At 53.2% G+C, this 21,205-nt stretch overlaps 2 protein-coding genes across 3 annotated transcripts; both read right to left on the minus strand.

Moving 5' to 3' along the window:
• Positions 1-1,086: 1,086 nt before the first annotated feature.
• Positions 1,087-5,907, minus strand: LOC134163047 (transmembrane protein 45B-like). 2 transcript variants are annotated; one of them, XM_062617588.1, is made up of 6 exons: positions 5,842-5,907; positions 3,476-3,680; positions 3,120-3,332; positions 2,457-2,641; positions 1,453-1,598; positions 1,087-1,276 (listed from the first exon to the last, which is right to left on the minus strand). In XM_062617588.1, the coding sequence occupies exons 2-6, from the start codon at positions 3,660-3,662 to the stop codon at positions 1,147-1,149; spliced, it is 861 nt and encodes a 286-aa protein (XP_062473572.1). In that variant the 5' UTR covers positions 3,663-3,680; positions 5,842-5,907; the 3' UTR covers positions 1,087-1,146. The 2 variants fall into 2 exon arrangements, with proteins under 2 accessions (XP_062473572.1, XP_062473571.1); XM_062617587.1 differs by lacking the exon at positions 5,842-5,907 and having other exon boundaries at positions 3,476-3,719.
• Positions 5,908-9,939: 4,032 nt separating this feature from the next.
• On the minus strand, positions 9,940-19,710 carry LOC134163052 (transmembrane protein 45B-like). The gene is given in 7 exon segments (XM_062617590.1): positions 9,940-10,640; positions 11,532-11,677; positions 12,458-12,642; positions 13,567-13,779; positions 14,115-14,316; positions 19,502-19,591; positions 19,594-19,710. Coding segments are annotated over 7 exon segments (1,071 nt in total). The 3' UTR covers positions 9,940-10,522.
• Between the last annotated feature and the right edge of the window lie 1,495 nt (positions 19,711-21,205).

The raw sequence follows: 21,205 nt of genomic DNA on the forward strand, positions 1-21,205 counted from the left end.
CTAGAACAAGTAACCCTGCCTCTAGTCCCATGAGGATTATTAATAACCAGAGCACATCACCTCCACGGAGCACATCTGGAGCAGTGCAGGAGATCCACATCAGCAGATCCTGGAGAAACCATCCCTCCTGAATGCCACCCTGCTTCACAGCCCCTAGTAACAGCCCCTCTGCCTGTGGGTACCAAAGGTGAGAGCCCAAGAAGTTGCACCCACCGTGGTTCCTTTGCTCCTCAAGGTCCTTTTCTGGGCAGCAGCACCAAGCACTGGTGACCTTCCTCTAATCCTGCTTAATGAAGTCTTTTAAAGGTGGTTTTGACCTCGACAGCAGGAAGCATCTCCCCCTGCTCTTCTGCTGCCAACCAAATAGGGACCTGAGGGGAGCAACCCCCACGTACCCGCAGGCACCAAGTGCAAGGCAGAGACCCAGAACTGAAAGGTTTTGTTTGGAGGTGACTGAAGAGGTTGCTGCTCTCAGATACCATTAAGGTTCCTTCCAACCCAAACCATGCCATGAGAGAGGCTACATGGCAGTGCCAACAGAAGCCTCCATCCTTTCCATCCCCTGGCCACCCACCCCTTTCTTCTACCAAGCAGATCTGGCCGCAGTAAATCCCATCCCTCTGACATAGCATCCACCCCCCCACATCACTGCAAAGCCAAACATCACCTTAACCATGCCCTTCAATCTCCAGGCTTCATATTCAAGAGACCCATTGAGGTGGTTCTTTAAAGCACTTTATTGGCAACCACGTATACCCTGTGCACGGTAACCTCTGTACAAAACCCCTTCCATTAACACCAGAGCGAGCGACAGCCACCAGGAGCATTGGATGCTGGTTTGGCTGGAAGAAGTAAGGATCATGTTAAACCAAACCAGCCAAATTGGCTGCATTGCTTGGACTCCACCAGCAAACCAGTCCTGCAGTTCACAACACGCAACACGAAGTATTCCCTCCTGGATGAGCATGGTTTGCTCTTGCAACCACCAAAGGGATGCGCAAGGGAAGGCTTCCCATCTCCTGCCACACTCTGCCTTTAGGGTCCTGCCTCCCACTTGTGATGCTCTGCCATCGAGTGCCGCTAATCCAAAACCTCATCTGAGAGCTCTAAACCAGTGTTGAAGGAGGTTCCATGCCCAACACAGCCTCATTTGTCATCCGAGGGGCTCTCGGGCAGCAGGGCACCGCCGGAGCTCTTGTTGCCTTTGCGGATGCACATGCCGCAGTCCAGCTCCACGTCGATGTCCCCAAATCTCAGCTGGCAGGACTCATTACAGCTGCAGGGGGGACAGAGGCACTGGTCAGTGAGCCTGTCCTTTCCATGGACACCCAATTGTCTTACCCACGGCACACTGGATTTCCATAGTAATAATGGGTCTAGGTGATGCTCTTGGCCATCCCAGTCCATGCAGAGCACCGGGACCCCCCAGCACTCCCCTTTACCCCCACGTACCAGCGGGATGCAGCAGCGTTTGCTGCCAAGACTGCAAGAGCCCCTGCGTAGTGCCAGCAGAAGCACATGGTGAGGACCGTGAAGTTGGTGCGGTCGGTCAGATCCCAGCCTGCTCCTCCCCATGGAGGGGACAGCACAAACCCAATCTGGTCACAGACAGAAGAGGTGTTGAGCATCAGCACACATCAGGCTGTTAAGCGCATCCCTCATCACTTTCCCCCTCTGTTTTAGCCAAGTGGCTGTCTATGGGCTAGATGCAAAATAAACCAAGGGACACTTTGGCCGCTGTCCTCAGCATCCCCCAAGCATCCTTGTCTCCCCACAGGAATGTGTTTCAGGAGGACAGAGATGCTCTGCAGGTAGCTTTAGGACCCACAGTGCAGCCCCAGAGAAGGATGGCAACCCAAAGGCTACATTGCCAGGCTGTGCATTCCTCCCTAGACCCAAAGCTGGGTGGTTATGTGGGAGATCCCCAATTATTTCCAGTCACTTGGAGCAAAGAGAGGAATAAATTGGACATAATAACAGGAACAAAACCTCATGATTGAGGTTTCCCACCCTTGTGGGGTCTAATTTCCATTTAGCATGCAGGTTTGTCCATAGAATCATGGAATGGTTTAGGCTGAAAGGGACCTTAAAGCTCATCCAGCTCCAACCCCTGCCACGGGCAGGGACCCCTTCCACTAGAGCAGCTTGCTCCAAGCCCCTGTGTCCAACCTGGCCTTGAACACTGCCAGGGATGGGGCACAGCACCTCAGCACCATCATGGTAAAGAACTTCTTCCTTGTATCCAACCTGAACTTCCCCTGCTCCAGTTTAAACCCATCACCCCTTGTCCTGTCCCTACATGCATTCCACGTGCATGTCTCCATGATGACAGCTTTGGTGTTAAACCTCGTTTCATCCTCTTATTTACTAAGATATCCCGACCAGCCTTCAAGTTTAACCCCAACAGGTAACGACCAGGTATGAAGCTCGGCGGACAGCACTGGATACGCACTGACCTGCCAAAACCAAGAGCCCTGGAGAAGGAAGGAGCTGGTCCTGAAGATCTCCAGGATGATGTGTTCTCGGATGAACACCTCTAGGAGGGCACAGAGGGCTCCAGCAAAGGTAGCCGTGGCCAGCAGGGAATAGAGGTGATGGTCCAGCGCTGCATCGCTGTAGTCACAGAAGCAGAAGAGCAAACCTGCCAAGAGAAGAAACCTCCATGAGGAATCGATGCTCTGGGCTTTGGTGTTAAACTGAACCCTGACAACTGAGGCTGTGCTCCAGGCCTTGCTATGACCTGCCTGGTGGGAAGAGCACAACATGGGCATGACAGCACGTCACCTTCACTCTGCAAGGACCACGCAGCCCTTAGCACAGGGTCTGCTCTGCCCTCGGAGCACCCTATGGTGGGCTATAGGGCCATCAGGAGCAGCACAACGATAGGGGCCTTTGCATCAGGCTCTGTTCCCCATCAGGAGATGCTCACATCCACAGGTCCTTGTGCATCCCCCTCAAATACGAACCCAGCCCTAGATGGATCCATACTTGGAGAGGGGGACACTGGGACACGCAACCAGTGCTTTTTGCCTTCAAAACAGGGCTTTGGAGCTGTTGCCCACTGGTGGCCCTTTCTCCTACCCCCATCCTGCCCCCTCTCCCATGCACCACGCTCTCACCTTCGACGAGCAGAGCCACGGACAGCGAGAGCCGGTCCAAGCCGAGCGGCAGCTTGAGCCGGGAGTGGGAGACGACGTCCACGATGCCGGAGAGGAGGAAGAAGAGGTAGATGGTGGTGTAGTGCCAGCGCGTGAGGTCGGTCCAGCCCCTCGCCTCGGGGCTGTACAGCTGCAGATGGGGCCCAGTGGGAACAAACTGCTCCACCAGCATCCCTGCGCGGAGAGGGGAGGAAGGAAACCTTCCTTCATAGGAATGGCTGCAAGCCCTCCCATGCCAACCCACCCCAAACATCCCCAATCTCATGGGAGAAGGGATGCAGCGGCAGGAGATATTGGGGCGCATCATCACATCTTACCTGCTAGAGCAAAGAGAGCTTTGACCGCCCCTTCGAAGGCTTCCACGCGCTGGGTCCCGTGGCTCGGCTGGCTCTCGGCGTTGCCTTTCCTCCTGAGGTACCTCAGTGGGTACCGCACCGACCACCAGAGACCAAAAAGGAGGAAGAAGGTGCCCCGGAGGGCACTGCCGAGGAAACTCGTTGGCATCGGGCTCGCTTGCTGGACCTGCAAGGACAGACGGTGCCCGGGGCTGAGCCAAAGCATCCCCACGGAGCCGCATCCTGAGGGAGATCAGCTGCGAATGGGGAACACCAGAGGTGCTACCACTGTATTTGGCCTCTCTCAAAGCTTCCTGCTCCTTTCCTACAGCTCAGATGTGCACAGGAGGAGGCGTTCCTCACCCTGAAGCTATCGCACCGCCTTGCCCTTGCATCACCAATCGCATCGGCGCCGTGTTTATAAATACCAAAGGGAATTGCAGAGGCTGGATGAACAACTCCAGCACGTTCTCCAGGTCCTCCCACACTAGAAAGTAATTAGGCACTGCAAAACGAGGGTAGGATGTGGTGTGGCAATGCTGCAGGTGAGGGAGGGCTCTGCAGAGCTGGTCCAGCTCAGGTGGGAGCGCGCATGGGCGATGCGCGGTGTTCGGATGCGGAGGGTAGCATCGCCCATTCCATCTCCACAGGGAACGTGGGGAAGGCCCAGACCTGTTCACACCACGTCAAGGTTTCCCTCCGGGAGGGAAGTTACTGAGCAGCCTTCCAGGGAGATGAGAAACGCCCCATCCCAGGAGCTTGTTCAGGCACTGGGGATGGTTCCTGCTCTGTTTTGGATGCCTGCGCTAGGATTAGCTCATACTCCAGCCTGATTATAGCCCAGATCCTGAGTCCAGGGCACAAATCTTCCCTGCACAGACATCTCCATGCTGAAGTGACTGAGGACAAATGCCATTACAGCACATTTAAGCAGCACACAATTGCACCATCTATATCCAAATTCTACCATTGTCCTCCAGGGACTGAGGACAATGAAGCTGCAGTCAGGAGCACACCTTGACCGAGATAGACATCAGGAGCTGTCATTTGGCATGCTTAACTGGAGGAGAGGAGGAGAACAGAGACATCCCAGCGCTCAGACACTGGAATAACACAACCAAGCTCCAGAGGCTGCTCCCAGCTTGAATGGGATCGCTCACCCCACATCCTCCAGGCATCCCCCCTTTGGCTTTAGGTACCAGCAGACCCAAACCACTCCGTTCCAGAGCTCTCCTTGGGATCTCCTACCCCAGCATCCCGCTCCCCTCCCTGATAACCTCACTCTTCACAGTGCCAAGGACCCTTTTACTTTGCAACCTCTTGGCAATGCTTTTGGTCCCTGTCAGGAGTCCCCTTTGCTTCCCACCACCCAGACCCAGTGCTCGAGCAGCCACCGCAGACCCTGATGCATCTCTGGCTTGGCAAAGCTGTCCCAAACCAAGCAGAAACCCACTCAAAAGAGCCTGAAAAGGGCCTTTTTTGACCACCACTGTTTTGGAACTGGGTTCATTTCCAAGCAGCAGTGCCCTCGCTCAGTTCACACATTGGAGGTGCAGAACAGCACCCCCAGACACCCAAACCCCCAAAACTGGTACCCCTTCACCCGCCGGCTTCTCCATCCCCTCCCTTTGAGTCCATGCTCACACAGAAGCTGATTAAAGCCCCAAGAGAGCTCCTGGGTGTTTATGTTTCCTGTGAGCTGCTCTGTCTGTCCCAGGACCTGAAATGTGGCTGCAGTCACAAGTTAGTAGGCTCCCAGCCTGTGATGCTTTTAGTTAACAGCCATACTGGAGCTGCCCACTCTCCTCACTGTGCCTCCTGCTGAGCTCTCACAGCATTCCCAGCCTCGGGAACAACAGCATTCCTGCCTGATTTCCAGGCTTTCTGTGTCCATCACCATCTACGGCCTCCTATGGGGCCTTGCTCCAGCTGATGCAGGCAGATCAATGCTGCTTGGGTGATGCCTTCCCATGTGGATGTATGAGCATCCCCATGGGTGCAAGCACAGGGCAACCAGCCTATAAGCAGAGGGCAAGTTCATTGCCTGGCCATAGATGCTCGGAGGGGCTTCTCTTTGTGCATCCTCCTCCACTTTGCTACCCAGGCACATCTCTCTTGTGCCAACAGCACCCACCCAAGAGGCACGAGCTCCCTCTCCTCCAAAACCTGATAATCCCCCCCAAAACAGGGCTAAAGACACAGCTTGCTGTCAGATCTGCACCAGCACCACGCTGAACCTTTGCCTTGCAGAAGGTGGACTCTCCCACGCATCCCTTCTTCCCAAGCTCAAGCAACCACATCCATCCCATCGCAGAGCCTTTCACCTCTCTACGTGTAGGAGACTTTACCTGTGGCTCCTGCCCGTCCTCCTCCCGCTCCAGATGTGCCAGCGAGGAGCTGTTATTACTCACAGGAGGCAGATAAAGGGGAAGCCACCCCGGGGGAGGTGGCCCTCACACAGGATGTTTGGAGCTGAGCATCCTGCGGGGCAGTTCAAAGCACGCTGAGTCAACCCGCCTTGCCCAACCCGAAACACCTCGTGTCTGCCATTAACAACCAAATTCCAGCCTCCTGGAATTCGCCACAAGAATCAGGGCGAGCAGCCGGCTCCCATCCCCATGGAAACCAGGTTCGGTTCTTACGCTGAGGGGTTTTAGGGGGGCAAGGCTGTGGCATCGCCTGGCATGGAAGGGCTCTAACCTGGGGTGCCAGGTACACAATAACCCTGTTAGGGGGGTCTGGGGTTATAATAAGCACCTGGAAGCAGGAGATTTGGAGCCAGGAGCTCACAAATCAAAGCCCTTGTGAGCTCCATCTCACAGCAGCCAAGGGGAGGGGGGCATTGGCCCAGGTTTAGCACCTCGATGGCTGTGTAGATGAGCAACGCAAGTGCCTCGAGGGAAATAGACAGCACAGACCCCTCCAGCATCCCCGCTTCCCTCTGAAACACCAAGTTAATGGTGCAGAAACAGTCGGCACTGCCCAGATCTCCAGCTATGGAATGGTTTGTGTTGGAAGGGACTTTCAAGCTCGGGGACACCTTCCACTAGACCAGGTTGCTCCAAGCCCCGTCCAACCTGCCCTTGGTCACTGTAAAACGTGGGCGCTAACCATCACGCAGAGCATCCCCAACCCAGTGTTTCTATGCACAGCTCCTCGTGCAACCCACAATAACCCCAAGGAAGGCTGCAGGACCAGCCACGAGCCCCACACGTGAGGCAGGAAAGGCCCAGGGGTGGAGAACAATGCAGGGCTGCTCGCCAGCACAGCCATAAAAGCCACCGAGCTGTAGCCAGGAGCTGCTTTATGCCCTTTATCTCCACAATCAGCAGTGGGAGGCAGGAAGGAAAACAAGGAGCTGTGCTGTGCACACATCACTGCTCACCTCCAATCCTGCTCAGGGAGCAAGGCACGGTGCACAGGGCTCAGCACACACACACACACACACACACACACACAGGGTGCCTGTGCCATGGGGGAAGCCCAGAGCGGCATTGGGTTCACTTCATGAGCTTGCTACCACGTTAAACCCAAGCAGAGAGAGAAATTCACCCCTCAAAGGAGCAATTCCTTACAGACCTACCCTATAACACACGACAGAAACGCACCTTTCCTGATGGCAAAAGGGCAGCAGCAGCAAGGAGCTCTTTGCAGCTCAGTTTTCCCTGCTCCAAGCACCCAGCTCAACAAAGCCTCAGCACAAAGGCATTTCCCAAGCAGGCTGAGCGAGGTCCTTGCAGGAAGTGGGGCAATGGAAGCTGGGAATGCAGCAGGTGCAGGGAGAGGGGAGGAAACGATGCTCAGCTGAAAGGGATCTGCTCAAAGGCTGATGATGCCATTTTCCATGGAGTTTAAAGGGCCAGGAAAGAGGAAAGCGTATAGAGGAAGGTGTCTATGGAAAAGGTAGCTTATATTAAAGTCCCTGCAGTCAGACAGGGAAAGAAGTCATAGCTGGATGAAGTGGTGTGAGGAAAAGGGGTTTCTAGCCTGTTAAACCATCCCCATGATGGAAACAAGAATAAAACTATGACACCTGGATGGGAACACCATGGGGTACCCAGAGAAAGGATGGCAATGTTCCCTCCGAATCACAGAGCAGGTCACTCACACACCACTGCAGGTGCCAATGGATGCAGCTCCATCACAGCTCCTTAGGGATGTGGAGTATCCCTAAGGATATGAGAGGTATCCATGGCAGGGGGTTGGAACTGGATGATCTTCAGGTCCTTTCCAACCCAAACCATTCTATATACGACCCTGATGTCCTCTTCCTCCCAGGGAGACACGGAGGGATGCAGATCTGCATCTGACTTGCTCTTACCCCTCTAATGATCCCATTCCAACCCCTCTAATGATCTCAAGCTAAACCCCAAAGCGCATTTCATTACTGCCCTCCTCTTTTCCCTTCCCCTCAGCTGGGAGCGCAGCATCCTCTCCCTGCAGGTTCCCCATCCAGCTAATGGGGAAGATGTGATAATGTTTGCCTGCCTCCCCGGGGGTGGGGGGAGGCACGGTGTAATTACAAGCTCGCCAGCAGCCCCGGCGCTGCAGATGGATGGGTGTTTGGGAAGTGCAGAGTGTTATTATTGTTATGACGAATGCGAGCGCTGCCTTTCATAAACAGGCACCAGAGGAGGTGAAGCAGGCGGTTAACAGCACAGGCAGGGCTTGTTCTGCTGCCTACACCATCGTTTCAGCTTACATAAAGGTGGCCAGGAAGGGTGGCAGCAGCAGATCCTATCTCTGCCAGGGAAATGAGGCCTTTTAAAAGCAGCTTTGGATCTGGCTATGAATATACCCCCTATTCAACCCAATGGGTCCAGTACAAAGGCTGACTGGTAACTCAGCTGATGGTCCAGGACGACTGGGTGATGCTAAGGCTGTGTTAAAAGCACTACTCCCTTTAGTACCGTCCTGGCTCAAAGCGATGCTCCCTTTAGCATCTATACCATAACACATATAATCAGTGCAATGGCAGCTGGTGGGGGCACCTCGCTATATAACAAAGCATCTCTGGACCACTCACCATGCACCCAGCAACCTTCATGAGGCCTTTTGAAACCAGAGCTGCCTTTGACTACACATATACCCCATTCCCCTCCGGTGGGTCCAGTGCAAAGACACTAGGTAATAACTCAGTTTATATGGTGAAAATCAGGATGCAGGACAACTGGCCCCAAAAGCTGAGCTCTTTACAAACATGGTTTTCTCCAAGCTAAGAGGAACATGCTTATTCCTGCTCCAGAAGTGATCATCACCTGTATTCTCCCACTTAACCACAGGCTGCATCCCTGCTCCTTGGCTGACCTTCATACCTTGGGAAAGAATGTGCCCCAGAGCTGGAAAACAAATCAGGAAGCGCTATGCTGATGGTGCTGGGGTGTTTGCAGGAGCAGGGATGCATGAGGCTATTCCAGACACAGGGAAAAAGCTTCTTGTGGCCCTGCAGCGACAAGAGACAAAGAAAACCTCGGGGTGAAAGGGGGCAGCAGCTCCATTAGGAGCAGCCAAAAGAGCAGGGGAGGGTTGGATAAACCTTCTCCCACCTTCACAAGCAGGGAATAGCAAGGTCAGCCTTCCTCTGTGCTCCCTGCGGTGGGAATAACCCCTGCTTTCAGCGAGGGTGGCGGCATGGGGACTGACTGCAGCCTCAGCCAGCCTGGAGCACGGTGAAGGAGCCTTGCCTGGTGCTGCCCTCATGTGGCTATTGGATGGGAATAGGGATGCCGGGAGTGTTTCCCAAGGGGAAAATGACGCGGGGATCCAGGCCTGCCAAAAGAAACCATCTCAGTGGGGGCAACAGAGGGAAGCTGGGGTCCAAGGAGAGCCGGTTAGGCTTCATAGCACTGTGAATAAGCAATAAAACCCAGGTTAGAGCCCCCTTATTCTGCAAGAGGCTTTGCACAAGGATGCTCAAAGAGGAGCTTTGCTTTCCCTGCGTGTGAGCAAAAGCTGCTTTCCTCTTACAGTCATGAGCAAGCACAAGCCCAGCTGCCATCCATCCCTCCTCTGGGAGACATCAGGGAGGAGGCTTCTGCACAGAGCATCCTTCTAGCCCCAGGGTCTGAGACGTGGACAGATGCAGCTCACCTTGGGCTGGTGGTTATCATATCCATCCATCCATCCATCCATCCATCCATCCATCCATCCATCCATCCATCCATCCATCCATATATATATATCTATATGCATCTTTTCCTCCTACTGAGGACATTTCCAGTCCCTTCCCTTGCAAGGAATTAGTTGGCAAAGGAAGGCTCAAAGCAAAATGTGTGCCTGTTTCCTCTCACATTGTGTTATTCCCAATGGAAAACCAGGATGGTTTGTGAATGCCTGCTGCTTAGCCGCCTGTCTTACAGTCCTTCAGGCTCTGCAGGTCTGAGAGATGGGCTTGCCGAAGCTGTTATCACACACTCTGTAATTCATCAGTCTTCAATGTAAGGATGTCAGCTCAGGGGGGATTTTTATTTCCCATTTATTCACTCTTTCAGCCTGTAAGTGGACAGGGAAACTACAAACAGCTCAGTGCTCAATAGCTCAGTGCTTCCGTAATGAAACCTGCTTTGTACACAGCCGAGCCACAGTGGTGGTGCAAACCTGACATCAGCTCACACTCAACGCTCTTCCTCTTCCTCCTTGGGGTGATGCCTTGCTCCAGAGGTACGTGGTCTCAGCCTGGGGGTGTCCCTGACTCCAAGGACAGCAGGTCAGAGCCTCCATGCCCTTGGAAAAGTCGGGTGAAAGGGTGCCCTCCATCACCACAGGAGCACACATGGGAACCCGTGGGGTGAAGCGATCTCTTCACGTCCAATTCCCATGCCTAATTGTGTGGCTAAAACCCAGTGCTGGCTTAGAAAGGGCCAATATTGGGGTATGGATGGAGGGCAGCTCCCCGCTGCGTGCTTCCCAGCAGCAGAACGGTGCCACCTCCCCTTGCTCTCCCAAAGCAGGAATCTCCCATTGGCGTTGGGGTTTTATCTTCTAGGAAGCAGCTTCCTCACGTCTCTGGAGCAGGCGATTGCTCCCTCTTCACTCTTCATCGGATGCACTCAAGAAGGTGGCTTGGGAGCTGGGGTCACGCTTCTGCTGCCGGACCCCGAGGCTGATGTAGGGCTCCCCGCTGCCTGCCCTGCACCTCTGGATGCAGCTGGAACACACGAGCAGTAAATCACTGTTAGCAGAACCCCCAGCCGCTGCCACTCACCGGAATGCTCAAGGGAGCCCAATGCACTTGTACTGAATACAGAAGAGAAGAAACTATGATAGAGCTCCCAAGATGCTGTTTGGGTGGGAATTGAGGGGATTTTATTCTGTTTAATGTCTATTTGCTTGCCTAGACTACCCCATCTGTCAGCCATGGAATCATGGAGTGCTTTGGGTTGGAAGGGACCTTAAAGCTCATCCAGTTCCATGGCCATGGGCAGGGACACCTTCCACTAGGGCAGCTTGCTCCAAGCCCCATCCAACCTGGCCTTGAGCACTGCCAGGGATGGGGCAGCCATAACTAAGTTGGACAAGACCTTGGGGATTGAGTCCAACCATGTCTCAGCAAGCCATGCAGCATCCCTTAGAGGTCCATTGGCCATAGGAGCACCCCTGAAAGTGGGATAATGCCCCCTTCCCATCCGTTGGAAAAGCCATGCTGGGGGCTGGTGCTATTTTAGCCATCAGACAGTGCTGTTGTAGCTCAGTGACTGTCACCAGCTTTCAAACCCTTGCAAAGGACAGGACAAAGTGTCAGGGAGTCCTGGTAACGCTTTGATTGCTCTGTTGAATCAGAGTTTGACTTCCAGCATAGCAAAAACACAGCGTGATTTCCAGGCCCAGCTTTCGGGGTCCCTGTCATTTGGCTTCCCATTTAATGCCCGTGCCTCTTGCTGGCACTGGTTCGCATTCTGTACGCTCAACACATCACGTGCACCCTTGGGACTGTGCCCTGGAACTTGCTGTAGTGAGGAGTACTCAGCTCTTTGTCCTCCAGGATGGGCTGGAGTACATCTGCATCCCACTCCAGCCCAAATCCCTGCCCCAGCCATACCAGTAAGTGAGAGTGTAGTTCATAGCCAGGATGGCCACGGCGGCTGCCCAGTGCCAGAAGAAGCACATGGTGAGGAACATGATGTTGCTGTGGTCATTCTCATCCCACATTGGGCCTCCCCATGGCTGGAACAGCACGACACCGATCTGGGTGGAACAAGCAACGCATTACCTTGGGGTGGGGGGGAAAGGAAACCAGTGTATGTGCCCTGTGTCCATCTCTGTCATCACCATGACCCATGTGGTGACCGTGGAAGTGGACAGTGGAAGTCCAACCTTGCAGTGAGAGACCACACAAAGCAAGTCTGCACCTGTGGTCTTATTCTGTGCAATACCCACACCACTATTGTCCCACTGCATTGCAGACTCCTTTAAAACCTCCCACTTTAGCACTTTACAAGCTCAGCCCAGTCTTTAACCTCTGAATAAAGCCTGGTTTGAGTTAGGGCAGCTGAGAAAGAGGAGGGAGCTCACATTTCTCTTTGGCACCTTAGTGTTGGGAGTGCTTCTCTCCCCCTGAGCTCTTTGCCTCTCCACCTCCTACCAGAGCAAGCAGTTGCCTGTATTTCATTGCTCGGTGGGGTTTGCATCTTTCCACTAAACCAGAGGGAGTGCTGCAGGGTGCATTAGGCACATTAAGCAATTAGGACTTGGTTGTTAGATCCTGTTTGCTCCCTGGGAGCGCTCGCATGGGCTCTTCCCCCCCTGAGAAGCCATAAGCCAAGACAAACAGCAACTTCAGCAGCAGCAGCCAGCAGGGATGACCAGTGATAAGCACATTTGCATTGGGGGTTATGATCTATTTATGAAGCGAGCCTGGCATAACCCATCCTTCAGAGACATGCGATTGATGTATGATGTGCGGCTTCTGCTCCTCTTTGCCTGCTGCTCTCCTACCTCGCTGCCCTGCTCCATCAGAGAACCCACCTGCCAGAACCACGTGCCCTGGACGATGGTGGCACCGGCTCTGAACATCTCCAGGACGATGTTGTCACGCAGGAAGACCTCCAGCATGGTGCTGCAGGCCCCTGCGAAGATGGCGATGAGGAGCAGGGAGTGGATGTGCTGGTCCAGCATAGGGCGGTGAAGGACGTGGTAATAAAAGAGACACCCTGCAAAATACCAGGTTAGAGTTAGTGACTCCAACCATGACCACAGAGCCCTGGCAGGGAGAATCACCTGCCTGGCTGGCAAACTGAGGCAGGCCACCATGAAAACAAGGCACTCCACATAGCACCATCCCTTCGGGTCTCCTGGCACCCCACCATCCCAGAGGGATGCGATGCGCAACCTTGGGGCAGGAGGATCTGAGCAACATGTGGAGAACAGAGGTGGTTTTCTTCACCTCTTCAGATCACCCTTTCCTCATGGTCAGGGTCCTGCTGTGTCCTGCTTTTCTACTGCTGAAACCTCACCATGTTCTTGAGAGCTGTAGACACAGATTTCCTTTTCTCATGTACCAAATGGTGCCTGTTGAGCTGCTTGGAAAACCACTGGGATGAGGGAAGGGAAAATAACAGGAGCAGTGCCTTCCTTAATGGGTTTTCTACATAAACAAGACCTTCATTTCCCAGTGCCTTTTGCCTGCGTGCTCCAAGAGGGGCCTGAAATCCTGACTCGTGACTTGCAAGACAGCCTGAAGACAAAATGAGATCCATGATGGAATAAGTCACTTGAGTTTGCCACGTGCAATGCAAGCAGATGAGGATGACAATGCCAGCAGTGCAATTAATGGCTCTCGAGGGAGAAGAGAGGCACGCAAACAGCTCTGTAGATGGAAGATAAAGGCAGCATCCTCCAGCTATTTATCATGGTGAGGAAACTCAGCCTGCTGCTTTGTGCCGCTGCCACCCCAGAAACCCCAAACCGAGCAAAGCCAGGACCTATTGATGCCTGTATTTCACATCTCGCTCTCATAATACATCACCTACAGTACGTCCTATCTTCAGGGCAATATCTCATCCTGGCACATTCTGGTCCCTTTCTGACTCACCCTTCAGCATCCCTCCCCAAACGAAGCATCTCCTTGTACCAACCTTCAACAAACACAGCCACAGACAGCATGAGGCGATCCAGTCCCCGTGGCACCAATGGGGAGAGGTAGGTGAAGACGTCCACCACCCCAGAGAGGCCATAGAAGAGGTACATGGTGGTGTGCTGCCAGTTCATCAGCTTCACCCAGTCACGGTTCTCCCCGCTGTAGAGGTACAGGTGAGGACCATCCGGGACGAACTGCTCTGCCAGCATCCCTGCATGGACACATGAGAGCCCGTGGTCCTCATGCCTCATTTGCAGTGATGGTTGACCTGACTCATTGCTGTTGGGGTGGCTCTGAAGCAAGAAGGGGTGGTTTTGCATGAAGGAGAAGGGACTGGATATCAAAATCAGGGCTGGCTTTATTAGTGGTAGCTCAGTTTGAAGAGGGACACGAGACTTGGCCTTTTCACATCAATCCCTACTAGAGATCAAGATGAACATCCAAGGCTCGTCCTTCCACATGTAGTTTCTATGAGTAAGGGCTCCAGTTCAGGCATCACTCCTGGCTGGGAAGTTACCAGCATAACCCCTAAAATATAACCCTTACCTATGAGAGCAAAGATGATTTTGAGTCCCCCTTCGATGGCGTCCACACGCTGGAAGCAATAAATCCTGTGGGATTTCTTAGTCACTTTCTGGCTGAGATACTGCAGCGGGTATTTCACCGACCACCAGAGCCCAAAGAGCAGGAAGAAACTGCCTGGAAGCGCGTGGCCCTTGAAGTTTGCCATCCTGACAACCTCCTCTGTCTGCAAGGCAAAGGAAAAGCCATGTCATGATACAGCTTACACCAGTTCTTTGACATAGCAATGGGAAGAATGGGGGTTCCCTTCCAGGGTGGGCTTTTTAGCACCTCCTCCCATCCCTTCTTCTCTCCATGGAGCATCACTGAGCTGGGATTTGCCCCATGCAGAGCCCAAGCTAGGCAGTAGAGCCAGGGAGCCGTTTCCTAGGGGAATTAGTGCAATCCTAACCCAGCCAGCTCCCGTTTGCCATTTGTTGCTTTGCTTCATTAGGAAGAGAAACTATTAACTATTAACTCTGTCCTGTGGGCTCCAGTGTACCTCTGGGGCCCTGCCTTGGTGCCCTCACAGGTCAGTTGTGTCAGGCTGGTCAATTAGGATGTTTTAATTGATAGCAAAGGCTCTGTTTCCAGTGCCTAGGACTTCCCTCTCCATTTAGCAATGGAGCTTCTCTTTGCCAGTGCCTCTCCACCACTTATTCTGCTGCTGCCTCCCTCCTTCATAAAGGACAACTGGCTTGTGCTGCCGGCCTTTGAGAGGCTTTGATTTGAGGTCAGGTTGTCCCAGGGACACCTTTGAAGCCCCGGAGCGCTCCTGTGTGCAGATACCATCTCCCATAGGAAGCTGTCCCTGGGCCTGCAAATGTGCTGGGTTAGATCAGACCTGCTAAAGCCCCTGGAGCCAACCTGCCCGAATCGAACTGGTTTAACCAAGCCACCTCATCCAACAGCTCACGGTGAGCAAACATTGCCTCCCCATGCAAACACCACCCCGGTGCATGCAGCGACACGCAGACAGAGCTGATGTCCTTGCGGCTCACACGGGGCCGGTCCCAGGACACCTATGAGCTATCACGGTGGGGTTCATGCCAATGCATTTAGGAGGGGATTTAATGCAGGAGTGAAAAAGCTGTGCATGGAAATGCTGTTTTCTTTCTAGCAGCTTTGCAGGCATGATTTAAAGGGAGAGATTTATTGACACTGGGTAATTAAACACAGAATCAAAGCAAGACTCCGGTCACCAGCACTGCCAGCACAGTCCAGTGCATTAACACAATAGGTTGTTTAGGACTTGGAAAGAAACAAGCAGGGAATCAGAGCATCCACCTGTATCCCTGTGGTGAAGGGAGCAGCATAAGTGAGCCAGGGAGATGGCTGGAACATTTCTGGGCGAGCAGAGAATCCCATCACATATACACTGGTATAACATCAGGACGGAGACTGAAAGCACAACTAAACCCATCCCAGAGTACCAAAGAAACACTGCAGCCATATCAAGCCATATTAATGCCATAATTCCAACACTACCACAACAACACTTAGTAATATATGTAGCTCCATGATCTAGCTCCAGCAGTTTTATTTGTAAGCTATATTGGATGGGACCTGGTAGTTTCCCACGTGAGATTGATGCAGTCAGAATAGGATGATCTAAAGGATAAGGTCCTTTCCAACCCCAGCCGTTCTATGGTACACGGATCAATCAAAGCAGAGAAACTTTATGGTCACTTACATGGAGAAGGAATACCCTGGCTGATGTGAGATGAGGTGAGCCCGGTGCAACAGCAGGGCCTGGTTTGGGGTTGCTGCCTTCTGTCCTGCCCGATGGCCCAGCAGCAGGAAGCAGGGAGGCTTATCTGGGACGCGTGACCAGCAAAACTATTCCTCCTGCTTCTCTTCCTCCTCTGGAAACATGCAAGAGGTGAGCACAGGGGGAAAACCCAAGCAAAACTGTTCTGTTTTCAACGAGTGCCCTGGAGCAAACAGCTCTCGTTTGGAGGAGGCTCCTTAAGGGGAGACCTTAGAGCAGCTCCAGTGCCTAAAGGGGAAACCTGGAGAGGGGCTTTGGACAAGGGATGCAGGGACAGGCCAAGGGGAATGGCTTTAACCTGCCAGAGGGGAGACTGAGATGAGCTCTTAGGCAAAAGCTCTTCCCTGGGAGGGTGCTGAGGCGCTGGCACAGGGTGCCCAGAGAAGCTGTGGCTGCCCCATCCCTGGCAGTGTTCAAGGCCAGGTTGGACACAGGGGCTTGGATCACCTGGCTCTAGTGGAAGGTGTCCTTGCTGCATGGAGCTGAATGAGCTTTAAGCCCCCTTCCAATCCAATCCATTCCGTATCCCTCCTGCTCCAAATGCAACGAGACTTTGGCTGCCATCAGTCACACTGGGGAAAGGAAAAAGCTGGAGGTCCAGCTGATGCTGTGGCTTGGGAGCAGCAGCCACCATTGCAGAGCATCCCTGCGCAGCCTGACTTTTCCCTTCCCTCCTCATCCAACCTGTGTTTAATAACATGCCCACGTCCCTGCTGGCTTGTAATTAGTGCACTTTGCCCCCTGGTTATTACAATGCTGTGCACTGCACTTGCTTAATGATTTACTCTTTCATCTGCTCTTACCACCTCCCAAAGGAGCTGGCTTCTTCTTGGTTTATAGCTCACGCACCCAACCACCCAGGGAAGTGTTTGAAGCAGCGGGGAGGATGGAGAGGAGCCCAGTTAGGCTTTCACCTCCTTTTGCCCTACTGTGGCAGCCACGTATAATCTGTTTCCACCTAAACCCTGGACCCTTTATGTTTTCCAAAGGTCACATTGGCTTTAATAAGGGCTTTTTGGAATGGTTTTATTAGAGCAGCGATAACGTCGGGGCATCACTTCTATTCTCCCCAGCCTGGAAATCACAGTTTAAAGTTCACCATTGGAAACAGCTCCTGCTGTTAACCTTCAACCCTTCAACCCCTGCAGATGATGCAGCTCGGACTCATCAGAGCTGGTTTGCTCCCAGTGGGACCTGCTGCTCCCTGGCTCTGGGGTGACAAGGGTGCTCCCCAGGGAAGTGCTGACTCAGTGGAGAAGGGAAGTGCCTTGGCTTGCAATAAAGACAAAGGCTGAGCTGGGGAATGCCGCCGAGGCGTGGAGCTGGAAATAAGGAAGCGATTTCCAACCTTGTAGATGTGGTTTGGGTCTGCTCATAACCCCACAGCCTCAATACTCTACCTGGGGGGCTGAATGGAGAAGATAACATAGAGGGGAGATAACCACGTCTGTGTGGGCAGAACGATGGCAGGGGAGACACCCAGGAGGTGTCAGGAGAGGCATTGCCTCCTGTTTCCGCTGCCGCACTCCATTACCAGCACTGTCTTCCTTGTCTGCAGAGGCACTCGTAATCATAGCAGCACTTCCATTATCTCCCTTGGGAGCTGGATCCCTAATGCATTAATGTCAGGCTAAAACCCCTCTCTGAACCATTTCATCCCATTATCATTGGTTTTCCTTCTATCACTGCCCCCATCTGCACCGGGGAGCGCTCACGGTGACACTGAGCAATCATGGTCCTCATTGCTAACGCTCGTGAGCCCAACCACGTCTGCAAAAGCAGGAAAGCAGCTTTTCTGCCTCTAAAGGGTCAGCAGGGGCTTTAGACCTGGGTTTAAAACTATCAGTCATCACCATTGGAGCCCGTTAGGCTCAATTGCTGGGGAATAGCTGAAGGACCATCATGTCCCGACACCTGAGATAGACCGAGCTAACCCAAAAACAAAGGCCATGGGATGAAATCAACCTGGAAGCTCAACCTGGGACTAAAGCCTCACATTTGGGATGTTGGACCTGAGGTCTATTCAACAGACGCAATGGACCCACTGGAAAAAGAGACTGAAAAGCTGGTGATGGAAAGGTTATATTGCTCTCTGCCTGCTACCGCTCTTCTCTTTTATCCCTCTGTTTTGTAAGTCCCTGCTTTATAAGTCTCCATCCTTACCCCTGTGCTGAGCCTCCCCATCAGGGAAGCAGCAAAAAGCAGCTCTGAGCTACAGCCCAGCAGGGAAAGCTGAGAAATAAAACAAACTGCCCAAAGCCATCTCGATTACAGGAGCTCGGAGCGGGCACTTGGTCACCCTTTGGCTTCTCTTTATGACCTGCATTTGTTTAGTTGTGGCTTTAAGGCAATGAGGTCTGACTGAAACTGATCTGGTTTGGGAAATGAGCCATTTCTCTTTGCCTCTGTGTGGTGCCTGAGAGATTAAAGGGCTTTCTAGAGGTGCTGGGTGCCATGGGACGCAGCAAGCCGTGATGTGCGGCGATGGAACAACCCTGACTCCTCCAACCCCTATAGCCTCACAAGTCCCGACATGAAGCAGTGACTCAAAACTGGCATTACCACCACCAGCAACGCAGCAAAAATGGGTATTGTTCAAGGTCTCAGCCTAAGACTGTATATGCAATACAACGCGCTCCTCCCAACCGCCTTCGCCATCCCTCAAGGAAAACTGCCCATGACAAGGGACCAAAGAACCCGTTTCCATTGCACCGTACCCCAGATAGATCCAGTTGTTCACCTTCAACACATCAGGCTAAGCCTGTGGAGCGCTGCAGCTACCACTGCCTTTAATAGGTCGCTGTGGCTGCCAGACATAAACCTCTGCATGCGTTGCGTGCCTCGGTGCGTGCGTCTTGTGCCGCACAAGTGAGATGTTCTTACTTGTTGCAACAACAACTAGGAGGTAGGAAGGAGGAAAAAGCCTTTCCCTACAGCACCCTGGGACTCTTCATTCTGGGGCATTAAAAGAGACCTTTCTGGGCAGCCCTGCAGGGAGGGAGCTGCTGGTTGGGTGCCCGCAGCAGTGATTTGAGTTTAGCTTTCAGGCACAGCTTTTGCATGTGATTTGGTTGCGAGTGCCAAGGGCTGGGAGGGTTTGGGGGCCACTGCTTGGCCCCCGCCTGACCCACGCTCCCCTCGGCCTGCCTCTAAGCCCCACGGTGTTTGTTTTTCCACTTCCTCCTTGGCAGTGCTGCTGCACGCTCACGGGGCTGCTCCGTCCCGTCCCATCACCGCAGGGGACAGCACCAAATCCCCCTGTGCCCCATCCTATGGGGACCCCAGGGCACTGGGACGCCCCATTGTGGTGGGTCCAGGAGAACAGAGCGCACTCCCCCATGACGCCCACAATTTGCTTTCCCATGGGGATGGGTGCAGGCTCACCCACCCCAACCCCTCTCCTCCTTCTCTATGGGGACAAGATGCCAGCTTTTGGGATTCCCCATCCTTACCCACCCAAAGGGCAGGCGAGGGGGGTCCCCTCCTTTCCCAGCTATAGGGGGTGATTGCCATGGCTTGAGGTGACTTTCTTCCCCCCTCCCCAGCCCTTTCCCAACATGAAACCCCCTTCCCACACCGGTCCTGGCCAATGGAGCCTTACCTGCTCCGGTGATCCCGCTGCAGCACCTGCGCCCAGGTAGGCTGTGCTCCTCCCCTGCCTGCAAGACCTGCCTCCTCCCTGCCCGCCCTGGGTGCTGGCAGCCTCACAAACCCCACACGGATGGGAAGGGTCACCCCGGACACATCAATAACCCCCACCCCTGCGCACACAGGGTGCTTTGATTTGCAGTTTTCTGCCCCAAAACTCATCCCTGACTTGAAGAACTGGCTTCCCCCCACCCCAAATCATTATTTTCTCCCATTTCATTGCAATGATTCAATCCCTTTCTATCGACTGCCCCATCACCCACCTCCTGCAGGCTGTATGGGGCATCCTCCCCACCCCAGGTCCCCATATCCCTCGGCACATCCCCAGCCATGAAACACTGCAAAACAGATTCATTTCCCCAAAACACTTCTTTTTCTGTGCCCCCCAGGTCACGATGGATGCGATGGATGCTCCCTGGGGGATCCGCTGCTCATCCCCCATATTCCAACCAGGAATTCTAGGACCAGGCCTCTTATAAAATGTAGTTTATTCCTAAGAAGACTTCCCACTTTCATCCCCAGCCCTGCGAGTGCTTTATGATGCTAAATAATTAACCCCTACTTGTCCCCTTGGGCCAGAGGTAAGGGTTATTATCGCTCTTTGTAAGGCAGAGCCCTCTCTGCAATAGCCCTGGGTTTAACTCACTTTCACAGAGCAGCTACTTACACCCCTTAGAACAAATACACCTGCAGCAGGGAATGGTAGTGAGGAAGCTGCATTTAGATGTTCCACGCGTATCCACCCTGGTTTATAAATGACCCCATGGGCAGAAGCCCTGTTTGGCAATCTTTCCTTGCTATTAGTGTTTTGATGTATTAAAAGCAAAGCTTTGTCCTGTTTAAACAGGTGGCTTCTTGTAAAAACAGTTATCCATTAATATATGTATTCTGAGAGGTGGAAAGGAAGAAGCATCCCAACGGCATCCTCTCGCCGCTGATGCTATCGGTGGTGGGGTTGGATGCCCAAACCAGGCGTGTTTATTCAGGTGGGGTGATTCAAGCATTCCAGAGGCAAAAGCCAAGCTGCAGGCATTCCATTTCTCTAGTTAGGCAGTTCCTCCATTCAGTTGGCTGCCGTTTTAACCCGTGTCCCATAAGCCCTGGAATGCGTTGGGATAAAGGTGCTTACATCAGAGGCTTTACCCACGAAACACACTATAGCTGAAGCTGAGGTTGAGAGATAAATGGAAGAAAAACAAGTGGTGAGATGAAGGGAAATGAGGATTTATTTAACGGGGGAGTTGCTGCCTCTCTGTGCAAGCCCATGGAAAAACACAAACACCAAAGAAACACCAAAACCACCATCCCGAAATCTCAGCCGTTACTTGCGGGACCTGGTACACAAACCCCACAGCTCCTCTCGCCTGCAAAGGTTGAGGTTTGGGCTAAAAGCTGCACTTTTTTTGGCTAAACCTGACCCTGAAACAGGAGTTTGCTGCCACCGAGTGCTCTGCTCGTGGCGTACCAGGAAATGTGCACCATCAAATATTTGCAGAACCAAACCACAGGGTGTGTGTGTAGGGGGGGGCAAGGATCTTACTATAAGGAAGCAAACCAGCTCTCCACATCTATTCATTGTAGTAAAGCCCATCCCCGAGCTGGGGGTTAACAGAACCCAGCCTCAGCAAAATGTCTCTCTTCCCATGCTCCAGAGGGA

The sequence above is a fragment of the Pezoporus occidentalis genome, unplaced genomic scaffold (assembly GCF_034315485.1).
Source record: "Pezoporus occidentalis ecotype Australia unplaced genomic scaffold, CSIRO_AGI_Poc_V1 ctg199, whole genome shotgun sequence".
Classification (NCBI taxonomy): Eukaryota; Metazoa; Chordata; class Aves; order Psittaciformes; family Psittacidae; genus Pezoporus; species Pezoporus occidentalis.